General features: G+C 40.3%; 1 protein-coding gene across 11 annotated transcripts in view; it reads right to left on the reverse strand.

The window, feature by feature from the left end:
• The window catches only part of DLG2 (discs large MAGUK scaffold protein 2), a 1082159-nt gene that overhangs the window by 52786 nt on the left and 1002663 nt on the right, over window positions 1-26710 (reverse strand). For 10 of the 11 annotated variants that reach the window (XM_086614508.1, XM_086614488.1, XM_086614523.1 and 7 more), the window contains one exon: window positions 6417-6593. The exons of the other annotated variant lie outside the window; for it this stretch is intronic. In XM_086614508.1, the coding sequence (XP_086470634.1) occupies window positions 6417-6593 (177 nt within the window). The remainder of the gene's footprint in view (window positions 1-6416; window positions 6594-26710) is intronic. 11 annotated transcript variants of the gene reach the window in all.

Genomic DNA, 26710 nt, shown 5'->3' on the forward strand with positions numbered 1-26710 from the left:
CCGCGTGCACTGCAAACAAGAAGAAATAAAGCGTGACTCAACCAGACATGAACTATGATCCTCCATTGTTGAGGGTTAATGGGCCACTGGGAATTTTGTCAGTGCCTTTCTAAAAGCACTAATCAGTCTTCACAGTGGAGATGTAAAATATCAAGTGAGACATACTTTAATCTTCAATAACAGCGTTCATCACTGATGTAGAATACAGATGCAAATTGCAAACTGATGTAGAGAATCAAATAACGTGGTTACAGTAGCTTAATTTGCACAGATTTGGCACTGAGGCGTTCTGCAGAATGCAAGTTATTTCCAAATCCAGCATGAGAACTGTAATAAGGAGAGTTATCAAATGGAAGAATGCAACATAAAATGGATACTTGAAAGACCCTGCTACATTTTACATCTTTGTTAACGTGTTCCTTCTTGTCTTGCTTCTCCATTTCCAGATCATCCGCATTATATTTATTTTGCCTGCCCATCAAGTGAAAGATAAGTGAAAATATGTATTACTATTTATAGTCCAAAATACGTGGACTCAGTCCATAATTTTTTATTGTTTCCATCCTCTGCACTACTTAGTCTTGTTTACATGAGGTCTGAGCTTACCAATAGATTCCCATTCTCAAAATTACTTTTGGGCATTCTGAAGTGATATTTTTGCAACAAAACATGTATTTTTCAGTAGGAGAGAATGTGCTCTTGTTCAGCTCTCCACCTTCAGTGACTTGCTTACAGAGAGCAGCTGAGCACCTGGTCAATATTTTATGAAAAGAGTACACCTAATGCCATTAGGAAGTGAATTCTCATAAAATTGTAGAACAACCTTATTCTGTTTAAAACTAAGGGCTGTTTTCCTTCAGCATAAAAGTTTCCCATTGTTGCAAGAGAACAGAAAGAAGTTTATACATACACACACATATGAATTTTATTCCATGTTTATTTTTCCCAATTTTATTAGTAATTATGGTCAGGTAACTGTTTTAGACAAAGCTTACAAGATTATGCCGTGTTAAAAAGTTTTATCATCTAAGGATTAAAGTCCTTAAGGGATGTTTAGAAAGGTAGACAATTTATAGGAAACTCTTAAAAATAAAACTCACTTGAGTGGATAAACATGCCCTTCTGCCAAGCTGAGCAGAATAACAAATTTAAGTTGGCTTTTAGCCCACAGGGACTTCTGTGCTGGGAAAACCTCTTGTTCCTTGTCCTTAAATGTTTATTGAACATTGGGGTTTATGCGCTTTCCCCCCCATTTTGCTCTGAAAAGAGAGTGTGGTTGCATGTACTTGTGGGGAGAATGTTGTCTATTTGAGAACACTAATACCAGTCTGGTACCATCATACACCTTCAGCTGGTAATAACAAGGATAATAACAAGGTAATAACAAGGATACAAGTTGCATAACATTTTGCAGTCAGATGTACTTAAACTACCTGAAAATGAATATCAGAATGATGTCCAGTCTGAGTGCAGTTTTGTGGCTGCACATCTTAAAGATAACAGAAATATCAGTGTAAATATTTTAATGTTCTAAGACCAAATCCTCATTGACTACTGTGGGAGCAGCAGTAAAAGTGGTGAGAATTTGGGGCCTTTTGGGGCAAGCTGTGTGAAACCGCAGGCTAATGTCCTTTCGAACCCACAGACCCAGGTCAAGCAGATATGCCCATGTCATAGAAAATACTGAAGCTTGACATTCATGAAGTAGGAGGTCGCTGTTGTGTGGGGCTTGCAATTTAGGAGCTTTTCTGTATGCAGAGACTCAGCAAGAAAAAGTGAAAAGAACTGGAGGTGTAAAATCAATGCTACAACCAATTAAAATCTCTTTACTACTGAATTAGAGTATGTCTAGGAATTTAATACACTCTAACTTATGCACATTGGTTTCATGCTTTTTGTTGATTCACTTTAACTAACGTGAGTGTTTCCATGGGGAGGGAATCTTAGACACAGGCTGCTCAGCTTCCTACTGCCCTTTACGGGAAGTTGAATTTGTTTTGTTTATCCAGAGAATAGCAAGGAGAATGAGGCAAGTAAAAATTCTCATGATCAAAAGCCCAGCCTATGTAGAAATTCTAATCTAAATATATACATCTATACATCTAAATGTAACAAAAATCTAGTATAAATCTATTTCTGTTGGCCATTCTAGTGTAAAATAGTACTTTTTGATGATAGGAAAGCAATTCATACGTGTAAACATAGAGCACAGATAATCCCACAGGCTGCCTGAGACATTGGCACAGGACTGGTAGTTATGTCCCCTCACCTTGGAGACCCTGACCAGCATAATAACTGTGCCCTGCTCTCACGTTAGACATAGTTTGGGTAAATCTTTTTGGTGGATGTGGAACCAAGACAAATTTGGCCTGCAATATTCATTCATTAATATTATATAATAATGACTATTTGGTGACTGTTATACCACAACTGAGGTGGTTTGCACCCTCTTATACTGAAGTCCTACTGTTCCCAGCATCAATGTGATACAAACACCTTTATAACATTATATTTGGGTTCTACCCAACTGCCTACTCAGTCCCACAGTTGAGAACGACAGCTATAGTCAGACAATAAATACGGACTGACAAATGGGCAAAATGTTATTTTCAGATGTAGAAAGGGTTGCAATTATATTTAGCACTGAAGGATACTGAGCATTTAGTTTTTATTAATCCCTACTGAGGTCACCGGCTCACCAGTTCATGAGATTTGGTCCTTGCGCAGATCAGCGGAGAGACGCAGGGCCACCCTTGTTTCTTTGTGCTGCCTCTTCCAGTAATCCTCCCCTAGCTGCAGTGCTACCCTCCAAAACTCCCTTCTAAAGCCTGACTTTACAATTTAGCAATCAAAAAGGCAATAAATCCACAGATTGGCAGCAGCACTGAAATCTAATGACAAATAGCTTTCAAACGCTATTGAATCACTAAGAGGTAAAGTCTGGCAACGTGTCGAACATCCTGCAGAGAATAATGAGTGGCAGCTCCCTCATAGTTATAAATTGTGATTTCTTCTGGTATATCACATATATCATAGCGGAGGAAAAAAGTACGTAGTCTTGATTTATCATTCAAAATTTGTCTGATCAGCTCATGCTAAAATGTCACTGTGTGACGGGCTCTCGTGTAAAGACATGTTAAAAAAAAGGAAAACTACATAGCTGGAAAGAAATTACAATTACACAGCACCTTAAAGAAGAATATAATGTACTACTTATGGCTCTGTGTGTATACATATATACATATTATTTGTATTAATTATATATATACACCAAAATAAAATGGAAGCAGTCACCGGATTTCAGACCTATTCCATAATTATTTCACTTATGAAAAATGCAGGAATTATGTTTTTAGCAATTAAAATGCAGTTGCTGGACAGAGGATAAGGTAGCAAAGCAGAGAGCTAAAAGACTTTCCAGTACCTAAAGGGGGCCTACAGGAAAGCTGGAGAGGGACTTTTTACAAGGACATGTAGTGATAGGACAAGGGGCAATGGATTTAAACTGAAAGAGGGGAGATTTAGATTAGATATAAGGAAGAAATTTTTTACAGTGAGGGTGGTGAGGCACTGGAACAGGTTGCCTAGAGAAGTTGTGGAGGCCCCATCCCTGGAAGTGTTCAAGGCCAGGTTAGATGAGGCTTTGGGCAACCTGGTGTAGTGGAGGATTTCTCTGCCCATGGCAGGGGGGTTGGAACTAGATGATCTTTAAGGTCCCTTCCAACCCTAACCATTCTATGATTCTATGATTCTAAGACTCACCCTGGCACTAATAATCCCTGGATCTGTATAGCCTCTGCCTGACCCAAAATGCAAAAAAAAGTTACAGTCCCACAGGATAGTATTCCTGCATATATACACAGGCAGAAGGAGTCCAAGCACAACATCAAAACCAACCTCCTCCGAACCAACCCCCAAAAAACCCTAAACCTCAAAGAAAATGAACAGAAATGAATGGTAGATTGAAAAGTAAAAGACAAAGATAAAATCTGTTCAACCTACACCATCATAGGAAGCTGGGCTTGCAGGACAAGTCACGGCCCAAGAAACAGCTGCAGATGCTCTTTTCCTCCTGCTCTATCCCAAGGCATATTTTACTGCTAGACATTACATATGCTGTATTACATATAATGCAATACCTATAGAAATAGTCCCATATAAACTATAAGAGATATAGCATTCTGAAGTAAACAGTTTAAATGCAGATTTCCATGCCGTAGTTGCCTACATTTGGTCAAACGAATTCCAGGGCTACTCTGTTTTAGCCCAAGCCTCTCACAGCCAACAGCCCCCAACTGTAGAGGAAATTCAGCTCTGAATTAGTACATTCTGGCAATTACGATGAGCTTTATTCTCTGTAGCTCAGCCTCGTATGCATTGATTGCTCATTCTCCCCTTGAGTGGTGTAAATGACCACAGAAGATGCTGGCAAGAGCACATCAGTCTCACTTGCTCTGAGGGATCGTACAGAATCCACAGAAAGGAAATAATACTCACTTTTCAGTGCATTGGAAAAAATAACCTTGTGCAACTGAAACCCTTTATGAAATAATAGCAACCCCCCCAGCTCAGGTGTACCACGTCATTGCATTAATGCAGACAGAAAATCAGATACCATTGCTTTTTCCAGACCTCTCAGATTCACTCGTGAAGAATCGGGATGACAAGTGAAGAGTGTGGTAACTGTACCTGCATCTTCAAATTCAATCTCTTATTTTTAAACTCTAACCAACCTATTTTCATATTGCCACTTTTAATATTTTTTTTTTTTTCCTGTTTTCTCCCAGTGTTTCCTTAGCCACATCTTCGTCCTAGGCTATATCGTATGTCTGACCTGAGTCACTATCTTTTGTCCTTGAAAACATTACTGTGCAAGTAACCCAATAAGTGTTGGGCACTTCCATCCTCTCCACCTTACAGAAGATACAACTCCACATCTTAATCAGTTGCTTTCCTTTGCCCTTTTCTCCCCTATAGTTGTTTTATTATGTACGACATCTTTCTGTAGCTTTTCATAGCATGCAGCAGACCGCGAGTGAGCTTTGCGCACGTACTTCCCTCAGTAATAACTTTTCTTTTTTCCCCCAATCCTGTCACTACAACAGTATTTTCTGTGGCAATTAATAGTAGGCAAGTATTCGTTTTTCAATACCTAGAAACTAAACCTGTTTAATGGGCATGTTTTTCCCGTTTTAAAAATGATAATGTAGTTTTTATTTCTATCTATTATACAACTCCAAGATTGCTTTTCACTGAAAACCCTGGTGTGGTTGCTATTCAAACATGGGCATGATTAGAGAAAATAAGGTCCTTGCAGGGCTCATGTCGACAAGGTATTTGATGGCTTTTCAGTTTACTTTTACGTGATTTACAACAAGTTGTACCGTGAGGTCTGTTATCACCTAGGCCAACTCTCTTGAAACAGCAGCAGGTGCTCTATAGGGCATCAAACGCTCCCTTTTCCCACTATAAAAAATAGGCGTGATCATTTTTAAATAAATGCTAAAGCTGAAATAGCTAGGTATAGGAAGTTTATATGCAGTATGGGAGCATTGCTGCAAAAGAGAAGCGTAATGTGGTTTGAGAGATTTCATTTTCCTCCTACCCTTTAAGTTCTTGACCTTTCTATAGCAACTATCAACAGAGGCAGAAAATAATACTGATTTGTGTGGTAGTTCTGAGACTATCAGAGACTCGTGGCCAATTTCACAAAAGCACCCAGTCTGAGAAAACAATACAAACAACGAGAGAGATTCAGATGTCTGATCTCTGTCAGTCAAGATGAATCCATCACAGCTAAACAAAGATTGAGATTTAGCTTGGAGGGTGGATGAAAGTTCCTTCATTTACATTATATGAAAAATTTACTGTGATATTGATTATCCATCAGTTTCCAGGCAGACAGAGATTAAATTAACAGATTTTGAAGCCAAAGAGGACCATGATATAATTTAGTGTCATTTTTTACATCACACAGGCTGAGAAGTTTAATTCTATTACTCTCTCAAAAGAAAGACATACAGTCTTGATTTGAAAATGTCAAGACATTCATTACATCCCTCAGCAGTTTGATGCAATGGCTAATCACCCTGACATTAAAACATGTGCTCTACTTTAACTTCAGAGCTAATTCCCAGACTTGGGTTCTGGATATTCCTTTTTCTGCCAAAGCTCTTTAGTAGATGGTGCTTTGTCTCCCTTTCTTTCTTTGTGAAGTTACTAATCTGCTATAATTGAGTCACCTTTTGAGCTTCTTTTCGGTACAGTTAAACTGCCTGAGCTCTTTAAATCTCACAGCAAAAGTCATATCTTACTTTCCCCATTTTTTCAGTAGATTGATGCACCCTGTCTTTGGAATAAAACGGAATATTTTAACATCATGGCCAAGGAATCAGGAAGGAGGAGGCAGCACTCACCTCCTCTTGCTGGGTATAACTCCCATTTCCTCACTGTCTCCCTCCAGGGTGACCCTCCTTGCCTGCCACCATTCATCGTCCGAGGCGTTGATGACGTGAAGGATGTCTCCGTACTTAAAACTGAGTCCTTGGCTTGGGAGGCCACTGTCTTTGCTCTTGTCATAGTCAAACATGGCTCTGTGAAAGGAAAGAAAGATATGAACACAGGTGATTACATCAGTCTTGGGAACATTTGCTTCTGAACGATTTGTCATATTTTGTGTTACAGCTAACCCTTGCTCCTCTCCAAAGAGAAAGGTCTTGCTCAGAGGAAAACCTTCCACTGTGAAGTTGGTCTTTACAGAATGCTCATCACTTAATAAAGAACAATCACTGTATCAGAATATCTAGTAAACAATTCTGGTAGCCAGAAGCCCCTCTTATCACCTTGCCAACGGCAATTTGTGAGTGTTGAGCTTGTCCTTTTCTCACACTTCCCAGTGCTCAGATGGTGGGTTGGATGGCAGACAGGGATGCATTGAGAGGACTAAATACAAGGGACCAAACCCGTGCTCAGGATAATGCATTTCTTTAGGTGAATGGATGCACCTATCTTAGCATCGAGATCAGACCAGAAGTGAGTTTTTAAAGGGAAACTCTTTCACTGTCCTTGTTCAGTCTCCCTGTGCTGCAGCACCTGCTTAAGCAGCCCTAGCTATTTTCTTTGATGTTGAAGATGTTTTCCACCATTTTGAAGTGAACCTCTACCTTGAGTCTGCCTATATAAAAAAGTCCCATGTATAGGTGTTCAAGGCCAGGTTGGATGAGGCTTTGGGCAACCTGGTGTAGTGGAGGATTTCATTCATAGATTCATAGATTCATAGATTTCTAGGTTGGAAAAGACCTTAGAGATCATCGAGTCCAACCATCCCTAATCCCCATTAAACCATATCCTCAAGTAGCTCATCCACCCTATTCTTAAACACATCCAGGGATGGGGACTCAACCACTTCCCTGGGCAGCCTATTCCAGTGGCTGACAACCCTTTCAGAGAAGAAATACTTCCTAACATCCAACCTGAATCTCCCCTGACTAAGCTTATGCCCATTTCCTCTTGTTCTATCTCCCATCACTAATGTAAAGAGCCCTTCCCCTAACTCCCCACCATATTTTCTCAAGTATTTATAGGCCGTAATCAGGTCTCCCCTCAGCCTCCTCTTCTCCAGGCTAAACAGCCCCAACTCCCTCAGCCGCTCCTCATAAGTTTTATTTTCCAGCCCCTTGATCAGTTTAGTCGCCCTTCTTTGGACTCGCTCCAGGAGCTCAATATCTCTCTTAAAGCGAGGGGCCCAAAACTGGACACAATATTCCAGGTGCGGCCTCACCAGTGCCGAGTACAGGGGCAGGATCACCTCCCTGCTCCTGCTGGTCACACTATTCTTGATACACGCCAGTATCCCATTGGCCTTTTTGGCCACCTGGGCACACTGCTGGCTCATATCAAGCCGGTAGTCAACCAACACCCCCAGGTCCTTTTCCGCCAGGCAGCTCTCCAGCCACTCCTCCCCGAGCCTATAGCGATGCTTGGGGTTTTTATACCCCAAGTGAAGGACTCTGCACTTGGCCTTATTAAAGCTCATGCCATTGGCCTCAGCCCAACGATCCAGTCTGTTCAAATCCCTCTGAAGGGCCTCCCTACCCTCAAGCAGATCAACACAGCCTCCCAGCTTGGTGTCGTCCGCAAATTTACTGAGGGTACATTCAAACCCCTCATCCAGGTCATTGATAAAGATGTTAAACAGAACTGGACCCAGCACTGAGCCCTGGGGAACCCCACTGGTGACCGGCCTCCAGCCGGATTTAGCCCCATTTACCACCACTCTTTGGGCCCGGCCATCCAGCCAGTTTTTAACCCAAAGGAGGGTGTGCCTATCCAGGCCAGCAGTTACCAGTTTCTCCACCAGAACACTATGAGAAACTGTATCAAAGGCTTTACTGAGGTCCAGGAAAACTACATCCACAGCCCTTCCCTCGTCAACCAGGCGGGTCACCCTGTCATAGAAGGTGATCAGGTTTGATTGGCAAGACCTGCCTTTCATAAACCCATGTTGACTGGGCCTGATCACCCGGTTAACCTGTATGTGCTCATTAATAGCACTCAAGATAACCTGTTCCATGACTTTGCCCGTCACCGAGGTCAGACTGACAGGCCTGTAGTTCCCCGGATCCTCCTTCCGCCCTTTTTTGTAAATGGGGGTAACATCCGCCAGCCTCCAGTCCAGCGGAACTTCCCCAGTGAGCCAAGACTGCCCAAAGATAATGGACAGGGGTTTGGCAATGACATCCGCCAGCTCTCTCAGGACTCTCGGGTGGATACCATCAGGCCCCATAGACTTGTGGGCATCCAGCCGAAGGAGCAGATCCTTGACCCGTTCCTCTTGGATCACAGGAGCTTCGATCTGCTCTCCCTCCCTGCACTCAGACACCGAAGGCCAGCTCACCTGGGAACTGCTGACCTTATTATTAAAGACTGAGGCAAAGAAGGCATTAAGGACCTCAGCCTTGTCTTCATCCCTAGTGACTAACGTACCCCCTGAGTCCAGTAGGGGCTGGAGGTGATCTTTAGCCCTCCTTTTGTTATTAATATATTTATAGAAAGACTTTTTGTTGTCCCTTACGGAGCTGGCTAGTCTAAGTTCCAATTGGGCTTTTGCCTCCCTGATTATCTCCCTACATGCCCTAACTTCCTCCCTGTATTGATTCCTGGATGCCTGCCCATTCTTCCAAGACTTGTAGACATCCCTTTTTCTTTTGAGATGTTCCCAAATCTCCTTTGTCATCCAAGCTGGTTTTCTACCCCGGCGGCTCGACTTCCGGCACACAGGGACAGCTCGCTCCTGTGCCTCCAGAATTTCCTTTTTGAATAGTAACCATCCCTCCTGCGCCCCCTTACCCTTGAGAGCTGTCTCCCATTGGACTTTGTTAACCAGACTTCTAAACAGCCCAAAGTCAGCTCGCCCAAAGTCCAGCTTGGCCGTTTTAGTGTTCCCTCTCCTAACTTCCCCTAGAATTGAGAATTCTATTATCTCGTGGTCACTAAGCCCCAGGCGTCCTCCAACCTTCACATCTCCCACAAGACCTTCTCTGTTCAAATAAAATATCCAGATCTTGGTTTCTTACAGGAAAAAATACAGAATATTTTTTACATGTAAAATATTGTTTAAAGATCATGCCTGCCAAGAACAGATGTTTATTTCCTATAGGGAAAATAATATGATTATAATCCTGACTACAGAAATGTTAGATCAGTAAAATTCCAAGAGATGTATAATAATTCCTACTCTTTTATTGTCAGAAATAAAACCATGGCAATCTCTTCACTGGTAAACACTTCTGTGAGAAGGGTTTGATATAATTAATTGTTGTGCATTGTAGTGTAACTGCAGAGAATGATTATAACAGCTTTATGGATAGATCTAAAACACTCAAGGCTACCTCTCATAACGAGGAGGACTTAAAATAAAAGTTGTCAGAGTTGTAACTATGCAACCAAAATAATTTAAAAGCTCTCTTAAGCACTCCTGCATGAAAAATCTAGTTCAGGAGGAGGAAAAGTGTTATTGGAATATGTTTTCTCTTAAAGAGCTTACAGCCATGTACTAACATCTCCAGAAAAAACCCAGATAATTCCCTTCTCTGAGGATGAAGACAATAAACAATCCTGCAGAATTTTATATAATCCATGAGCTTAGATATGCTTCTGCCTTTCTTGATAAATGTTCTTGGACTGCATGTAACCTTTGTAAACGTGGAAATCCTTTAAAAACTTGGCTATATCTTAGTAAAAATTTACATTCATAAAGGATTCTTATCAGTAGCAGGTCATCTGCTGCCTTCTCAAATACAGCTTTCTGTGAGAACATATGATGAAGCAGCATATAAATCCAGAAGCAGCTAATTATCATTAGTCACCTCTTCTTAACCAATTAATGACACCTGATCTCTGGAGAAATGGCAGTGCACACACACACAGTCACACAACATATCATCCTGTCGGTATTGCCCTTATTAGCACACAGTGGTCTGAGTTTCATCGCTGCATTGAACATCTGTTGCCTTAAAAATTCACTGAATAATTGTGTATTGTGCCATGGAAGCCTATCAACATCTCAAAACCCTGACCACACAGTTGGCAGCCATGCCAAATACTGGGCAGATGTGATACAATCCTGAATCCACTCATAATGAAATTACTCAAAACAAATGACAATATCTTCTGTTGCAGACAACATGCAAAACTGTCACATCCCAGATGTAAAACAAATGCCAAACTGGAAATGCTCCATATTTGGCAAGTTATAAGATGAAGAGTGTGTTTCAAAAGCGAAGTAGTAGAAAGAAAGTAGGACAGTGTTCTTTGTCCTTGAATAGACATTTGTACCTCAGAGCCCATGTATTACCTGAAGATCACTGACTGCCATCACGCTAGCTGATGTTAATGATGAATGCAGATGGCAATGTTTGCCATTGACTTTCTTTGATTGGAGTAATCATGTACAATGCTAATTAAAATGAGATTATAGATCTCAGACAAGAGAATTTTTCGAGCACACTTTTCATTGAGTGAAAGATTTTGTGGCCGCATGCTCTACAGATGTTGATTACACCATTAGTAATTGAAAATGATCTGAGAGCTGTCTTCAGTGCCCTTTCCTAAGCATTTCAAATTAAGAGCCAGGTTTAAGTTGATAACACAACCATATTTAAGCTTAAAACTTTGATAACATTGCTGTAAAACATACTTTGCAAGCTGGCAGTTGGCCCAGCTATAAAACAAATGGAGATCTTCACTCTAGGCACCGTTGTATGCATGTAGAAGTTAAATTGACTACCTTGGGCAATAGAGAGACCTAGGCACACTCATCCTCATCTCCTCCTTTCAGTTCTTAGGCTGTGAGTACAATTTGGATCTCTGCATGTCCAATTGCAAGTTCTAGTTTTATTTATTTCAGAGGCTGAAACGTCATTTCTAATTCTCTGCCTGATGAACAAGCACCCACTTGCTGTTTGTGCTCAGTCTTGCAGATGCATATAAAAATAACACATCTGCAGCTGCTGAGTGTCAACTGAGGTGATAGAAATTGAATGTGGCCAGACCACTCATTTGGTAAAGGAATTGGGCAGGGCAGACAGAAAAAGATGCATTTTTTTTGCTTTGCTCTTTCATGGTTTTGGGCAATAACAGCCCAGTCCACACTACATCCTGCTAGCACTGGAACTTTCATCAGAGAGTCAAGCCCTCAACAAAGTCTATGTGATCTATGCAAGCTTCTCTACTTGGATAACATACTAAGGTACATTAGATACCTTAAACAGGCTCTGCCATGCCATGAGGAATATCGGAGGAAAGGCTAAGATGTTGTAGCATCTTTGCAGAATATTATGTGTTGAGGAGAGGACATGAGCAACCCAGTCCAGCAAGAGACCCACCGTGGTACAGAGCACCCATCACCCCTCTCTGAGACATGAGCACCACATTTTCCTTTCAGTTAAAGACCAGTGTGATCAGGACCTGACTGCCCTAACTCCCCCAGACAAGTACTCTTCCAAAATGAGGTGTCTAAAAGAAACAGCGAAGAAGTGTTATTCAAACCAGTCAGAGGATTTAACCCATGAAGGCATGTCACAGTGCCTCTCTGTGATGAGACAGAGGTATCTCCACACAACACAAGCACACACAGTGCAGGCACTGGAGAGCCTGCTCAGCAGAGCTAAAGAGCTTTCTGAACTTGCTATCATGACTATATGTTCTCATATGGCTGAGTCTGCTTATTCATGGGTTGCTCAGGCAGTTCTTCAAGGCACGGAGCTGTAACTCATTTTTATTGTCTTTTACTGCAATTTTAAAGAATAATCTCAGTAACTTTACAGCTTTCTAATGGCACTTATCTGACAGGCTTGGATACTAGCAGCTTCTCCTTTTTTTTTTTTTTTTCCTCCACAACTGATAAAAGCACATCTTAGAGTAGTTCTTCCTTCAGGTGTTTTATATCCTCAGTCAGCTACTTGTATCCACTGTTCAGTCCTTTTTGGATCATATAGGACAGAACTCATTGCTTTACAAGGCCTTCTCTCTGACAGTGAGGGCTCTTCCAGTCAGCTGATTAAGTCTACTTTTGAACTGGGATAGTTTATATTATTTAACTTTCATTTTAGAGTTGTCACCAATGTCGTGATCACACCAGCATCAGAAAAAATCCCTAGTGAGTATCTTCTAGACAGTGTATTTCACAAACAGGACCCTGGGTTATACAGGACAGATAACACGTTTTGAGGTTACAAATATAGAAAGTCCAGAGATTACTGAGAGATGTGGATAAACCACTGAGATAGGGAATAGAGCTTGCTACAAACTAATTAAATGGATGTGGTGAAATCACAATTTGGCCATCTTAGTTCCCGTATTGGAAAAATAGCAATAGGAGCGGTTGTGATCACCAAAGGCCTAAAGTATATGCACCAAATTTCTATTAACACCTTTAAATTTTTTTCCTCAACTCTCATTTTTTTGCATAACTTTGGGAAAAATGTTAAATATCTGTACAATATTTTGAAAGTGAAAAGTGCTATTCAAGCTCTAAGTATTGCTGCTACTTTCTTAGTGAAACCCTCCTGCTTTGAGAAAATGAAGAAACACTGTTCTGAGAAGTGAAGCAGAAGGTGCAAACGTTTAGAACAAGCTGGATATCACAAATATTTAAGATTATGTGAGTCTTGTTTCCTTGATGTTATTCCAGACTTCAGAAGTGATCATTACACCAGGCTAATCCCAGCAGTAATTTGGACAGAACTTAACAGGTTTTACTTTTGTGCTTGGGTGCTTCTTAACCATTTTTAGGAACCCACATCAGCGTAAAACATGAGACAAGCATTTCATAACAGCATCAAAATTCATTGCTCAAAAACTGTTTGAAATGAAAATACTGCCAGTGCCAGCCTGTAATATACTGTGAAACACGCAGTGAGGTGTCCACATGGCAGTGAAGACCACTAAAACAGGGGCATTTTTTTTCCTCCACTTAATGTAAATACTTCAGCATTTGAGGTCTGTCCAAAAGCCAAGTTGCATTGCACAGTAAATTTCTATTTCTAATGACACCTATTCTTGCAGCTAGAGTAATAAATGTTTGACATAGGAGAAAATATATTATCATTAAGGAAATAGCAAATAAATTCATTGTGCAACCCCATATATTGCAGCCTACTGGCACCCACTATGCCTATATTGACACCAGCATTTAAGAACAAAAAATAGGATATAGAAAGACTAAGCGATCTTGCTAAGCCTGTGGCAGGAAAGAGAATTTAACAGAGAAATCTAGCTTTCTCAACTAATGCTGTAAACACCATTTGTAAGTTAGCAGTATCCATGATCTTCCTGGCAAGGCAAGGGATATTAATGCATTTACAGCACAGCAATATATTTTGCTGAATGCTCCTGTATGTTCAGTGCAAAACCCCCAAACCTTCAACTCCCATATCACTGCGCTACGGCCAGTATTCTCAATTTGATACAGCTCAGGTGCTGCGTGGCAGCTTTATTTGCATCTTTGAAATGACTTTCTTCTTCTGGCATAGACAGGAGTTTGCCCATCAATTTACAGGCTGCTCTTTGCCATTTACTTGATTATGAAACGACAACAACATTTAGCAAGAGAGATCTTCAGCTTCTATCAACACTCCTGACTGTTCTGCACTCTGCCAACACGTCCGTGTTTACACCACTTAAGGATATTACTCTTTTCTCTGAAAATTTCATTGGGAGAGATTCTCAGACATCAGGCTTTATAGAATCACCATAAGGGAGAGATACTTTATTCTCCTTCTTCTCCACATCTATCACACCCCTCACCCCCCCCTTTTTTTTTTCTCCCCCCTCAAAGATGGAGAAATCCCATGCACAGAGGTTTCATCATTTGCCCGGGTTTAGAGAGTAATTCAGCATCAGAGTGATCAGAGTGAGAATCAGACCCCACGTTTCATACTGTCTTTTATGTACTCTCAGTAATAGATACGTTTCCACTCACTTGCAGGCTCGGCTTGAAGAAAACATGAAAATGAAAGAAACCTCAGTGTAATTCATTGCTATAGCTACAACAGAGAGCACAGCAGCGCTGTGATAGAAGCAGCCATTGCAATAAAATTAAGATGCTATTAAAAGGGTTAAATTTTCATATAGTGGCATGTCAACAAACACTTTCACCTTCTCCTCCCAGCTTCATTTCCATCTGGAGAAGCTGAATAGGTAAATCCTACGTGTAGAGTGTAGAAAAAAGTTGCTCTCTCCTTGTGAGGTGTGGGACGCTCTGAGGTGCTGCTTGCTATGACTGGAGGCTGCCAGAATAGCCCTTGTGCTAGGGACAATCTTGTCATACATTGTCACCTCCTCTGAAAGAGTGGGAGGCGACTGTTTTGAAGAGTAGCTTTTATTAGGAGTGTACTACGACAATGCCGTTTCAAAAAAAAACCATCTGAATGTTTTATTCAGTACCTACAGCTCAAAGATACTGTGATTCTTGCTTTTGCCCTTCCCTTCCCTACCCTTCTTCATTTTCCTGGCTTGATGAAGTGACATCTCTTCATGAAACTGCTCCCCTCAACTTTGAGTACGGCAGTTGAGCTGCTAGGGACAGCGTTAGCGGCATCTATGTTCTCCAGTTCAGTCATGCCAGGGCACTGCAACATGGTTGCCATGCTCCCTTGGGAAATTAGCACAGGCCAGGGACCATTCCCAGCAACAGTTTAAATGCACGACCCTTTTATGATGGAGAGGAGGACATAAAAGATATAAAAGAAGGGATACAGGCTGTTGCAATGGGCCCAGGAGGATGCTCCCAAGCATGTGTATTTTAGGGTGTTAGTGTAGCTGGTAGCACTGATGGAGACCCTGAGGGAGTGGAGCTGCCCCCAAGGCACCTTCACTGTACCAAATCCTATCGCACATTTGCATCCAAGACTTTTCCATTTGCTACTGTATCGTTTCTTTACTTCATTCAGCGATTTTTCCATTCAGTCCAAGTCATTCTTTATCATTTTGCTCCTAGTGAGAATTTGGCAGAGAGATATGCCATGGACTTCAATGAAAAAAGGATTGGAGACAGCAGTATTAGTTCCAGAAAAATTTCACTAACAGGAGGGAGATATTTTCTTTATGGTGTTTACATTAGGAAAGAGGACTGTCATTTGTCCTCGGGGAATATTTTGTTCATTTTGCAGATCCGACCATGATTCTTAATGTCAGCTCCTATGAGCCTATGTTTATGTTGTTGATGGGCTTTTTTTGGGTCTTTAGCAAGTGCTCATGTTATCTGCAGGAAACGGGTTCTTCTGTACTGAAAAGACTGAAGTCAACATTTTCAGAAGTATGGATCAATGAATGTATGTTGCACTTTTGTGGTCTTGCTACGCAACATCATCCAAGGTCCTACGTTAAAGGCAAAATCTCTCTCAGGCCACAGTGAGGAAGGACTGACAGCTCTAGTCCTTCAGCTGTGGACATGGACAGAACTCATATTACTCCCAGGTTTGCCTGGACTTAAGGTCTTCCAGCAGGAATTGAAAGGTGGCTTGAGAAAGCGAAGCTCTTTTGCGTCTTCTCTTGTGCCGGCACAAGGGGAATTCATTTCGATGAATGAACAAGGATACAAGGCACAAGGGTACACCTGCTTTTTGTTTCTTCGGCATTTTACAGGGCATAAAAGGGCCAAAAAGAAATCCCCTTCTGCTTGGCAACATCTGAAACCAGTATCAAGCTGTGAGCATATGCCCTGACCCTTCCTGTAATTTATCGACTAGGAAAAAACAGCCGCCAGTGTCATGTTGTACTCAGGGTATTCCAGATTTGCAGCTCTGAGGTTTGCTTTAAAACTGAGAGACTGCATTGGGTCCAATTAGATTTAGCCTTAGGTATTTTGACAAACTCCAGAGAAGATCTGCAGGAGCATCTCAATTCTGCAGTGCTTCTTCAGCACTCCTGAATTTGCGTGAGAAATTTCACAATAAAACCCCAAACTTGTGAGTGAGATTCAAATTTCACAGCAAACTGGAAAACTTAGGTCAAGTTTGTTCTAAGGATTTTTTTTATAAAGAAATGAGATCATTTTTGACTGACCTTGACCTAGCCTGAGGATTATGCAGCAAAATTATGTGAAATTTGCAAGTTCTTGCATTCGGTTTTTTCCCCCCCGCACAGACGAAGTGAAGCTGCTGCTCGATGATGTCTCTTGTTTCTGTCTAAGGAATCTGTGCAGTTTCTCAGCACAGATTCCTGTGTTGTGACATTTAAGATTATCCATATCCAGAAAGGAAAAGAAAAGTGACTGGATGTCAAATCAGGGATACTTTAAACTACCGGGTAATTCACCTGAAATTGCAACCTGTGGGTTGCACAGTTTCGCGCAAGAGCCAGAGAGTCATTCTGTGATTCTTAGTTTTAAAGGAATAGTAACTTACTTATTTACTGTCTGAGAATATTCATTTGGGGATTTTTTTCCCACCAGGGGAAATAAAATAAATGACATAAAATGAAATGAAATGAAATGAAATGAAATAAAATAAAATAAAATAAAATAAAATAAAATAAAATAAAATAAAATAAAATAAAATGTTTCTTTCAAAGACAATGAGAATTAAAGGGAATATTATGACTGCAGAGCACAGCCTGTAGCCACCTCCCCCTCTCCCTGCTCCCAAATGTATCTTCTTTCTGATACAGAATACTCTGTGAAAAAGAACTGATTTTTTTGTTTGTTTTTAAATAATTGATCTGCAATAGTTCTAAGTATTGCACTAACTCTCAAGGATCTGCTTTGGGTAGTTGAGTTTTTTAGGTAGTTGTCTCAGATACTCTGCAGCTTGGGATTGGTTTCTGTTAGACCTAATGGTGACCGGTATCTGTTAGCAGCTTATAAAATTACATTGTGACCAGGCTGCCCACAGTATTCATTGTGCTTCCACTGGGTTATAATCAAAAGGAAATTTTCAGCACACAGAATGACCCCACTGATAACATAATTTTTACTACCAGCCAGATATATGACGGTTTCTTTGGGGTTTTTTTTGGATAAGGATATTAGATATCTAGAGAACTGAAGTAAGAGAGAGCCTTTCTAGGGAAAAATTATCCACATTTATGATTTTTATAATTTGAACATAATGGTGACAAAAAGAGTGGTAAGAGACACACTAAACACAATGCCTCTAGTACTGAAAAATACCTCATCAGCTAAAATTCAGACAAATGCGGCAGCAAAATGGAATATTATTTTTGGTTTTTTTTTTCCTTTTTTTTTTTCAGAAATCAAGATGTAATACTGGAGCATTGTCAGTCAGAATATTCTTAATTCTATGCAAGAAACATAAGAAGTGGGGAAGTCTAAAGACTTTCCTAGCATGGAAGTGCTCTTTTGATTATATCGTAATAGATCTGTTTATACATTCTATCCTTTAGAGATTATTTTTGAAAAAGAACTATTCTCCAGCTATTGAAAAAGTGTAGGTAAACAAAACTAGGAGAAAGTATTAATGAGACAGAACATTGGCTGCTCTGTCTTTAATGAGAGAGGGCATTTTGGAGAAGTCAAGATATTTGTTTGCAACAGCTCTTTCTTAGTAATGGTTTCTGCACAACCTTGAACGTTGTCCTTGACAATCAAAGAGTCAGAAGTCAGATTTGCATGGTTGTTGTGTCAGCTGACTAGGTTCTTCTGAAATAATGAGGTGTCACACACATACGGGAACTACAACACAGGAAAACGCTGGAAATTATTATGGAAATTAATTCTCCTGCCTAATGTGGAGAAATGTACTAAATCCATAAACTCTGCTGGATTCAAGTATTCAAGAAATCATGAAATTCTTTTGTCTCTAGGCCAAAGCTTAAAGAGCTCATTAAAAGTCTACTCAATCAGTGGGAGCTTGCTGATAGAGCAAGCCCTTTGTGTTTTAGCACAGACTTCAACCGAAAGCAATGCAACTAATTTTTGGTTTCGACTTTGTCTCCTTTAAAGAAGAAGGGTGATTTTGCAAAAATCCAAATGCTGTCAAAGTCTAAATCTGTATTTTTATGGCATAAAGATCAATGACTCCATATAACCTCTGGTTCATGAGACTGAACATGAAATCTCTAAAAGCTTCAGATTTACAAGGTGTGTCAATAGATATGGAACAATGCTGAATGCCTGAGCTGAAATCAGCTGAAGTCTTCTAAACTGTAATGGAAACAACACTGAAAGTGACCTGAAAGAGCAGCAGTTATGAGATGAGATGTATTATTTGGTCAACCAGTTCTGCAAATTCCTTGATTATCTGTCAACCCTTACCTATCATACGGAGTTTTATCCCACTAATTTTTATTTTGTTATTGGGTTGATCATTCTCCTGGTAGATGATGTTTCCTATGAACCTCCACCTTCTGGAGTCAAATGAGTACTTCAAAAGCTCAGTTTTCATTTCTGTCCCCTTCTCAGGGAGAAAAGCTTGAAAATTAGTTGCCAGGATACACAAAATCAGAAACAAACAGAAAGGGCAAATAAAAATAAGTCTTTGGTGTCACGTTGTCAATGTCAAAACATGACTGTTTCTTCTTTTTCTTGGTTAGATTTGGTGGTTCCACTCTGTGTGTGGTTGCCAGTCCTCTTTAGAAATGGACTTTGAAAAGTGCTGATCAACCACTACTACCAAAAATATTTAACAGCAGCAATATGCATTTTAATATTTATTAAAGGAAGTGGCAAGAGGATGATGCTAAACTTCTTAGCTTCTCTCCTTTAAACACAAAACTAAGCCCATGCTGCATCGAGCTCCTTGCAGCTAATCATTCGCCCCGCTGCATTACGCTCCCTCCTTCCCTGGGAGCCTCGGCTCTCACGCGTCCAAAAGCAGGATTAAGGATAACACCAGATGCTCCTGCGTCCCATTTTTAAAGGTAAATTAAGCACATCTGAGCCTAGGTTTTGTTGACTTTCAATGAAGATTAGACTTTGAATTGCTAAGTCGCTTTGAAAACGCTACCCTAAGCAGCTTTAAGATTGACAGAATTTGCCTTAAGCCGCTCCAAGGCTGACAAGACAAAGGTCTGGTACAGTAGCAGCATTTTGATTCCTTGCTCTTGGATGGTGCTAGGACCCAGGATAAGCCATTTCTTTCTGCTACCATGAACGAAGCTCAGAGTTTTGATGGTTTTGTCCACAATGACACTTCCTCATTCTGTGTGTGATACTTGATTTAAGCAAGGACACTAAGCAACAGAACTGGGACCTTTCCTTTTAATATCTTCATTGAAAATGAGTCTTGTGGCAATAAAAAGCCTAAAAATAAATCTTCCAGGAAAATTAGTTGTGGTGTTCTCCCTCCCTCTGCCTTGAAAAACTTCTATCTATACAAGTTTAAGCTTATCTTGATTTTAAGACGCTCCTCTGTCCTGCAGAAAAAAAATTTACCACAAACCCCTACATATACTTAGCAATTAATTTTAGATAGGTAATGTTTATCAAAAGCCATGTCCTTAAGTTTAGGTAAAGTAATAATGACAGTCTCTTGAGTCAGGCTCCTAAAAATACATTAAAATTCTTTAGCATTCGAGTAATCTGACCAGTTTCAAGCAGATTCTAGATACTTAAAAAATTATACCTTGAGACCTATCTATGCCATAACACATTTTATGTAGTAGAAAATAATTCATGGATGCAGTTGCTTTTCTATTGTCACTCACAGGTAAATATTTTCTATAAAATTTATTTAAAAAAAATTAACATTTCAGAACGTAAAACTCAGTTTGAAATCTCATCCATTGTTACCATTCCCTAAGCCTGCATCAAATGACTGTGTCATGATGGAAGCTGGAACATGATACACCTTAACGTTAGGTTTGTGCGTGCAGGAAACACAAGACTGAGGCAGGAATAATAAAAATCTAGTTTATGTCTCCAGCAGTTATAAATAAATGGTAACTCCCTCTCTGGCTTATAGGTTGTGCTGGCATCTTTTCTCTGTTTTTTAAAAACATTGAATAATGTCTTCTACAAAAAGGTTTTGTAGCTGGGAATGTTGTAGAAGAGATAAGTTTAACAAGCATGTCTTTGTGCGTCATGTTCATCATGGGCCGATCCAAAAATTTCCTCATTTTGTGTTGCTTGCTGACCTTGATGGGGTACTTGAGGCTTCCTGGAGAGGTGGTCAATGCCTCAAACTTGTCAGTATTTCAGAGGCATTTGGACAATGCCCTTAACAACATGCTTTAACTTTTGGTCAGCCCTGAATTGGTCAGGCAGCTGAACTAGATGATCCTTGTAGGTCCCTTCCAGCTGAAATTTCTTTTCTACTCTACTCTACTCTATTCTACTCTACTCTGGGCAAGGAAAAGACTCTGTAAGAACAACAAACCCTGTTATTAACAAGGAAGATGTATGAGGTCAACTCTCTGGCTCTCACTGTAGGAAGGAGGAGCAAATATCACTCTCCCAATAGAGAAATCCATCTAAAGCATGACAAGAACTTTTTGGAAAATCCAGACCTTGATCTAATGGACTGTGTAGGGCTAAGGAACAGTGCTAGACCACATTCACATTTGCATTGCTCAGGCATCAGTTCATCACTAGTGAAGCTGCTCTGAACATGTGAGAGAGGGCAGAATCTCTCCAGGAGGATGATGAGGTGCTGGCAGTGCAGACGTTTTGCAATTTTGGGAGATATTAAAAACTCAGCTGGACAAGGCCCTGAGCAACTTAATGTAATTTTGCAGTTGACCCTACTTTGAGAAGGGGATTGGATGCACAGCCTCAGGATGGTCTCCTCCATGTTAAATTACACATGGTTGTATCTGTTAGAGGGACTGAAGTATAAAATATCTTGAGACACAGGAGTTTATCTCAGATCATATATATACCTTTTGAGCATATCAAGAATTTTTAATACATATTCTGTATAAAATAATAGTTAGACTTTTGTGTCTGAGAGACGGTATTTTCTGAAGTGGGTAAAAATAGTTAACTTTGCTTAAAAGTTCCTTGATGTATGCAAGTAAGGATGGTACAGAGATGCTCAAGCTATGTATGAGTTCAGGTGATGTTCTCCAGAACCAAGCACTGGTACTAACCCAATCTTGAAAGCACTATAGCCAAGTTAAAGCTGTACCTTACCATGGCTGATATGGTGGTACCATAGTGATTTGGGAACTATAGTGTGTCTGGTATCACGGCCATTTTCAGGCAGTGTAGGCACCCCTGGTGTGACTGTAGGCTTATAGTAGAGAGGGCTTTCTTTTGTTCATATTTTGGGACAAAAAGTCAGGTGCAATGCAGACATTATTAGAGGAGTCTAAACTCCCTAGACAATAAAGGAGAGAGCTAGGTAACTATGGGAAAGGAATAATTCAGAGCATTTACTACATTAAATAAGAAAAATAGTCTGATAAAGGTAGTGTGAACATTTCTCTAATTCAATGTCTTGTGTCCCTACTTGTAAAATAAGAATACTTAAGGAGAGTATTATGAAATGCTTAGGGAATGTGGTAAAGTGGACATATTAGTGCCTGTGATGGGTAAATGAAAGATAAAAGGTGAAATCTCTTTGATTTCAATAGAAGGAAACATCTATTGAAGCTATGCATTTTGTCAGAAAAACTCGCAGTGTAAATTACACTGTCATTTAGCATTTCCTTATACAAAACCTGTGCCACTAAAATGAATTGAGTCTTACAGAACAACAGAATAGAGACCCAAAAGGAAATTCTTTTTTTGGATTCTGACAACCAGGGAGTCATGGAAAAACAAACAAGTAAGAAACCGAACAAACAAATGTCTCTGACTAAAGAGATGTTTTTCTTTCACTTCATCTGGACATGATTGCTTGAAATATTCATCAACAAGATTTTTTTGCCTGGACCAATTCTTAGACATTTTTTGTACTTCATAGACTCATTTGCAAGCTGTAGGAACTTCATATTTGTTCACTTCCAACATGGAAACAGCAATGCAATTTATTAGATGATTTAAGGGCTGAGTAAGGATGCTGTCTTTGGAGAAGGCTGTGGTGTACAGCGGGGAGAGGATCAGACCATATGTGCCCTGCTCCTATATGTTCCCTAAACATCTGCTGCTAACCCCTGTCACAGTTGGCTAGATGCATCTTTCTTCTGAGCCAGGGTAGCTGCAAAACAAAATTGACGTCACTTTTACAGAGGAAAATAGATACAGAATGTGGGAAGCTGAAATTGCCTGCACGACTCGCATTAGTGCCGACAGGAGAAAGGACATGGAAAATTTTCAGTGTTTAAAAAAATGAACAAAACAATCCAGATGGAAAAAAAAATCGAACCCTGGGACTATCTGCAGGTGACAAATCATGAAAACTTGCGGCTTAAGGAGAACCACGCTGAACTCTTCAGTTTGCTGACAGTTTTCCCTGCGTGTAGGTGATGACTCTCATCAGTCAGTCAGTGGGCGAAGAGGAATTCCCGGTGCTCGGGATCCTGCACAGGCAGCCCATGGACTGTCAGACAGCTCAGGGAGCTGGTAAAGCTCACAGGCGCCAGGGAGGGACAATTACTGTGGAGTTTCTATGCAAGTGCCAATCCCACTGTTATATTAGAAAATCTTTGACCAGGGCTACCATGTGTCTCCTTGATCGAGGTCTGGGTTTGATGATCAGGATTGCTTCAGCAACCCGAAAGCTGCTATAACATATAAAGTGCTGTGTGGCATTAAAGAACAACAAGCAGTGTCAATAGGAGTTTCAAATCACCTTTGTATATCTGCCTTAACTTTGTAGACTGACCGCGCCACAGCACCTGGTTCCCAGAGGTGTTGTCTTTAAATAATTTTACTACATCAATATCCAAACATTCCTACCTCTGGTCTTATAGGATCAGCCTCCTTTTGGTTGTTTAACCACAACTTGTGACTAGCAGTGCAAATGCCATCCTTTTTATAGTTTTCTTCTGTCTCTGTCTCACTAACTTAATATTTCCCTTCAAATGTCAGCCAAAGAAATATCTGTTTCTGTAGCAAATCTGAAATATTTCTTTCCCATAGCTATGATTTATCACCGCAGTTCTGTCATTAAGCTCTGTAAAGTGAACTAAGTTGATGGAAAGATTCTATACAGAGTGAGCTTGTAATGTGATGAACAACTTCCAGTTTTTCCGTATAAACAAGCAAGTCAGTACAAGATACAATGTGATGAAATAAATAGAAATGAAAAAAAACTTTAAAAATAGACTATAAAAACCTGAATTTATCTTCAAAGGTTCGCTTGCCTTATGATCTCAAAATTTACATCTTAAAATCTCTATCTGAAGTTAAGAGCAAGAGCTTCTCTTCCTTTAAATAACAGATAGAGGCACTGTCTACTTCACCAGAAAGTCACTCATTAAGCAAACCGTCATTGCAGCATGCGACTGCCTCTGAGGGATAATGTCAAAAAAACTTCCCAAGCGTCCCACATAGCAAGGCCACATCTGAAAATCTTTGTGTCTCTTGCAGCTGTAGCAATAACTTAGTGCCACTACTTTATCAGTCCCATTGCATTACTGGTCTTTAGTGAGATGTGTTGAGATTTTTCATTTTCTTGACGTGTTTTTAAGAGTTTGTATTAACGTTCCTCCCTTTACACAAGGCTGAGGGATCTCCTGCATGCAACAGTGATGTCTATGCTTTCTGATAATCTCCAAGTCCATACCCAAGTGAAGACCCACTCACTGTTCAGAGACCAGTAGATGCTTGGGGCAGGCCTGGCTTTGCATTGCCAGAGTCTGTAGGGACACTGAGGAGAAACGGATGTGCCCCTTCACTTTCACAACCAAGGACAAAGAAAGGCTGTCTTGGCCCTAAGACATTATTTTCAGCGCCTCTGACACACTCTTCTTCCTCCTTAAATGCTTGTTGGCAACTCGTCTAAGACCAGCCTGAAGGAACTAGGACACCTAACTCCTGCTAGATCAGGTGGTGGGCACCAAAAGAAGGCTGGCAGCAAGGAGTCTCTTCCAGCTCTGAGTCTGAGAGACCAACAGGAGCAGGAGCTTTAGACACATCCCTATCTTAGCTTTTCTGATTGGCTACTGTAGGTATCCCAACACTCAATATACTTGCTGCCATGAATCCAATCCTTCGCACCGAATTCATCTCCACCCTCTCAGCTGACACCTTTTAGGCACTGAGATGAGTCATTGGGAGTTCTGAACTCAAAGCTGGAGACAATTTCGAGGAACTGCAAACCTGAGTGTTTCATTACTTAGCACCCTTTACCAAATGCCTGTCTCTGCTTTCCTGCCTCTGTCTTTATAAAGCAAGGATGGATGACATTTCCCTGCCACGAAGGAGAACTGTGAGGATAACTACAGTAAGGATTGTGCAGCATTCAGATACTAAATACCAATTATACAGGGCATTGGGGTGTAATAAGAAAGCTCAGGAAAGAAAAGGCCATAGCAATAAAGCTAAATGAATTATTTACGATCAACTCCAGGATGCATTTCAGGATGAACCCACAGAAGAGCCTTTCAGACCTGTCAAATCAATGGAACCGTCTGCACTTGATGTGTCAGTAGTCAAAGTTTAATAAAAAAATCAATAAAATGAATACTAATAAATTACCAGGATGAGATGAATGACTCAAATGTGTGGAAGTGGCAAATACGAAGCCAGTTTTTTTCAAGGGAGACCACAAATAAATTAAATCTATCTTGGGTGACAGGTAGATCTACTCAACCTCTTTAGAGGAACAGGGAACTCATGGACCAGGAATATCACTTGGATTTCCAGAAAGCTTATGACAGACTTCCTCACTGAAAGATCATAAAATATAAAGGTATAGTGGTCTAGGAGTGAAGGATTAGTAAATGCTTACAGGATAGGAAACAAGGATTAATAAACAAGGTTTCATTTTAATAACGGAGGAATTCTCATAAGTGATCTAGAAAAGGTGGTGAAAAATGAGGCAATAATATTTACTGAAGACACTGAAGTATCAAGGGTAGCAAACCCAAAAACGGACTGAGAAGACTTGTAAAAGGATTTCAAAATGTCAAATGACTGGATGATAAAACACTTGATGAAATTCAATGTCTGTAAATGCAAAGTGAGGCATGGGGAATATCAGTCCTTGGTAAATATTCATATTGATATACACTAGCTAAGCAATTACTCCTCGGGGAAGAGATTCTGGAGAATTCCTATATTGTTCTAGGAAAACAGGAATTCAATGCTTGGCAGCAGTGAAAAAGGCGAATTTGTTTCTACAATTCAAGGAAATGAATAAAGAACCAAACAGAAATCATTGCTATTATACTACGATACAGACACCCACGCACTTCCACTACAGACAGTCCTGATCCCCTCATCCTGAAGAGGACCTGTTAAAGGCAGATTAAGGAGAAGAGAGGCCAAAGAGGGCATTTTTCTCACAGGGGTAAATTATACAGACTAAGCCTTCTCAGCTTTAAAAAAGATGACCAAGAAAAGAGTATAGTAAAAGTTAATGAAATGACAAATTTCAGGGAACAGGCAATAGGGGACACTTGTTCACTCTTCTCACAATACAAGAAATGAAGGGAATTGTAATTTAACCCCTAGCAGATAATATACAGTATGCAATAAACCAGCGGACGTTGTAGAGTCTGACAATTTAAATGGGCCTAAAAAAAATCTTCCAGAGAAGAGAAAAATCCATCAAGGGCTATTTTTATGGTCCCAAAGAATCTCTTACCAGATTCTACTTGAGACAGAATAATGGGTGGGGAGGACTCGTGGTCCAACAGAACTTAGTGGTCATGTTCACCTTCATACGTTCACTCTACACCAGTGGGGCTTGAGTTTAATCTAGCTTGAAACAGTAGTCATTTGGGTGACAATCTACTTGAAAGACAACTTTTATATTTATATCCTGCTATATTTGTGGAAACCAGCTAAGGAACTGAAGCTGAAACCCCATTTGTACATACACAGCTGCCCATAAACAGAGCATTAGAGTGGGGCCCAATACAGAGCTGGGACCCACTTCTAGGGCCAACAAGTTTCTTCAGGCTGTGTAAGTCACTGTCTATATCTCTGTTTCTTCATTTAGTCTTCCCTTCAGAGAAAGCTTAGAGATATGAAAAACACTAATTAAGAGATGGATATGACTATTTTTATGTTGTTATCAAAAAATTTCTTTTAGACTGCTCTTCCCTTTTCCTTTCTTCTGTTGGCTATATTTAAAGGGATGGTGCACTTAATTTTTATCTAAAGTTTTGCTACAGTTACTAAGGGTTTTAATTCAAA

This window comes from Tauraco erythrolophus, chromosome 1, assembly GCF_009769465.1.
Source record: "Tauraco erythrolophus isolate bTauEry1 chromosome 1, bTauEry1.pri, whole genome shotgun sequence".
Taxonomy (NCBI): Eukaryota; Metazoa; Chordata; class Aves; order Musophagiformes; family Musophagidae; genus Tauraco; species Tauraco erythrolophus.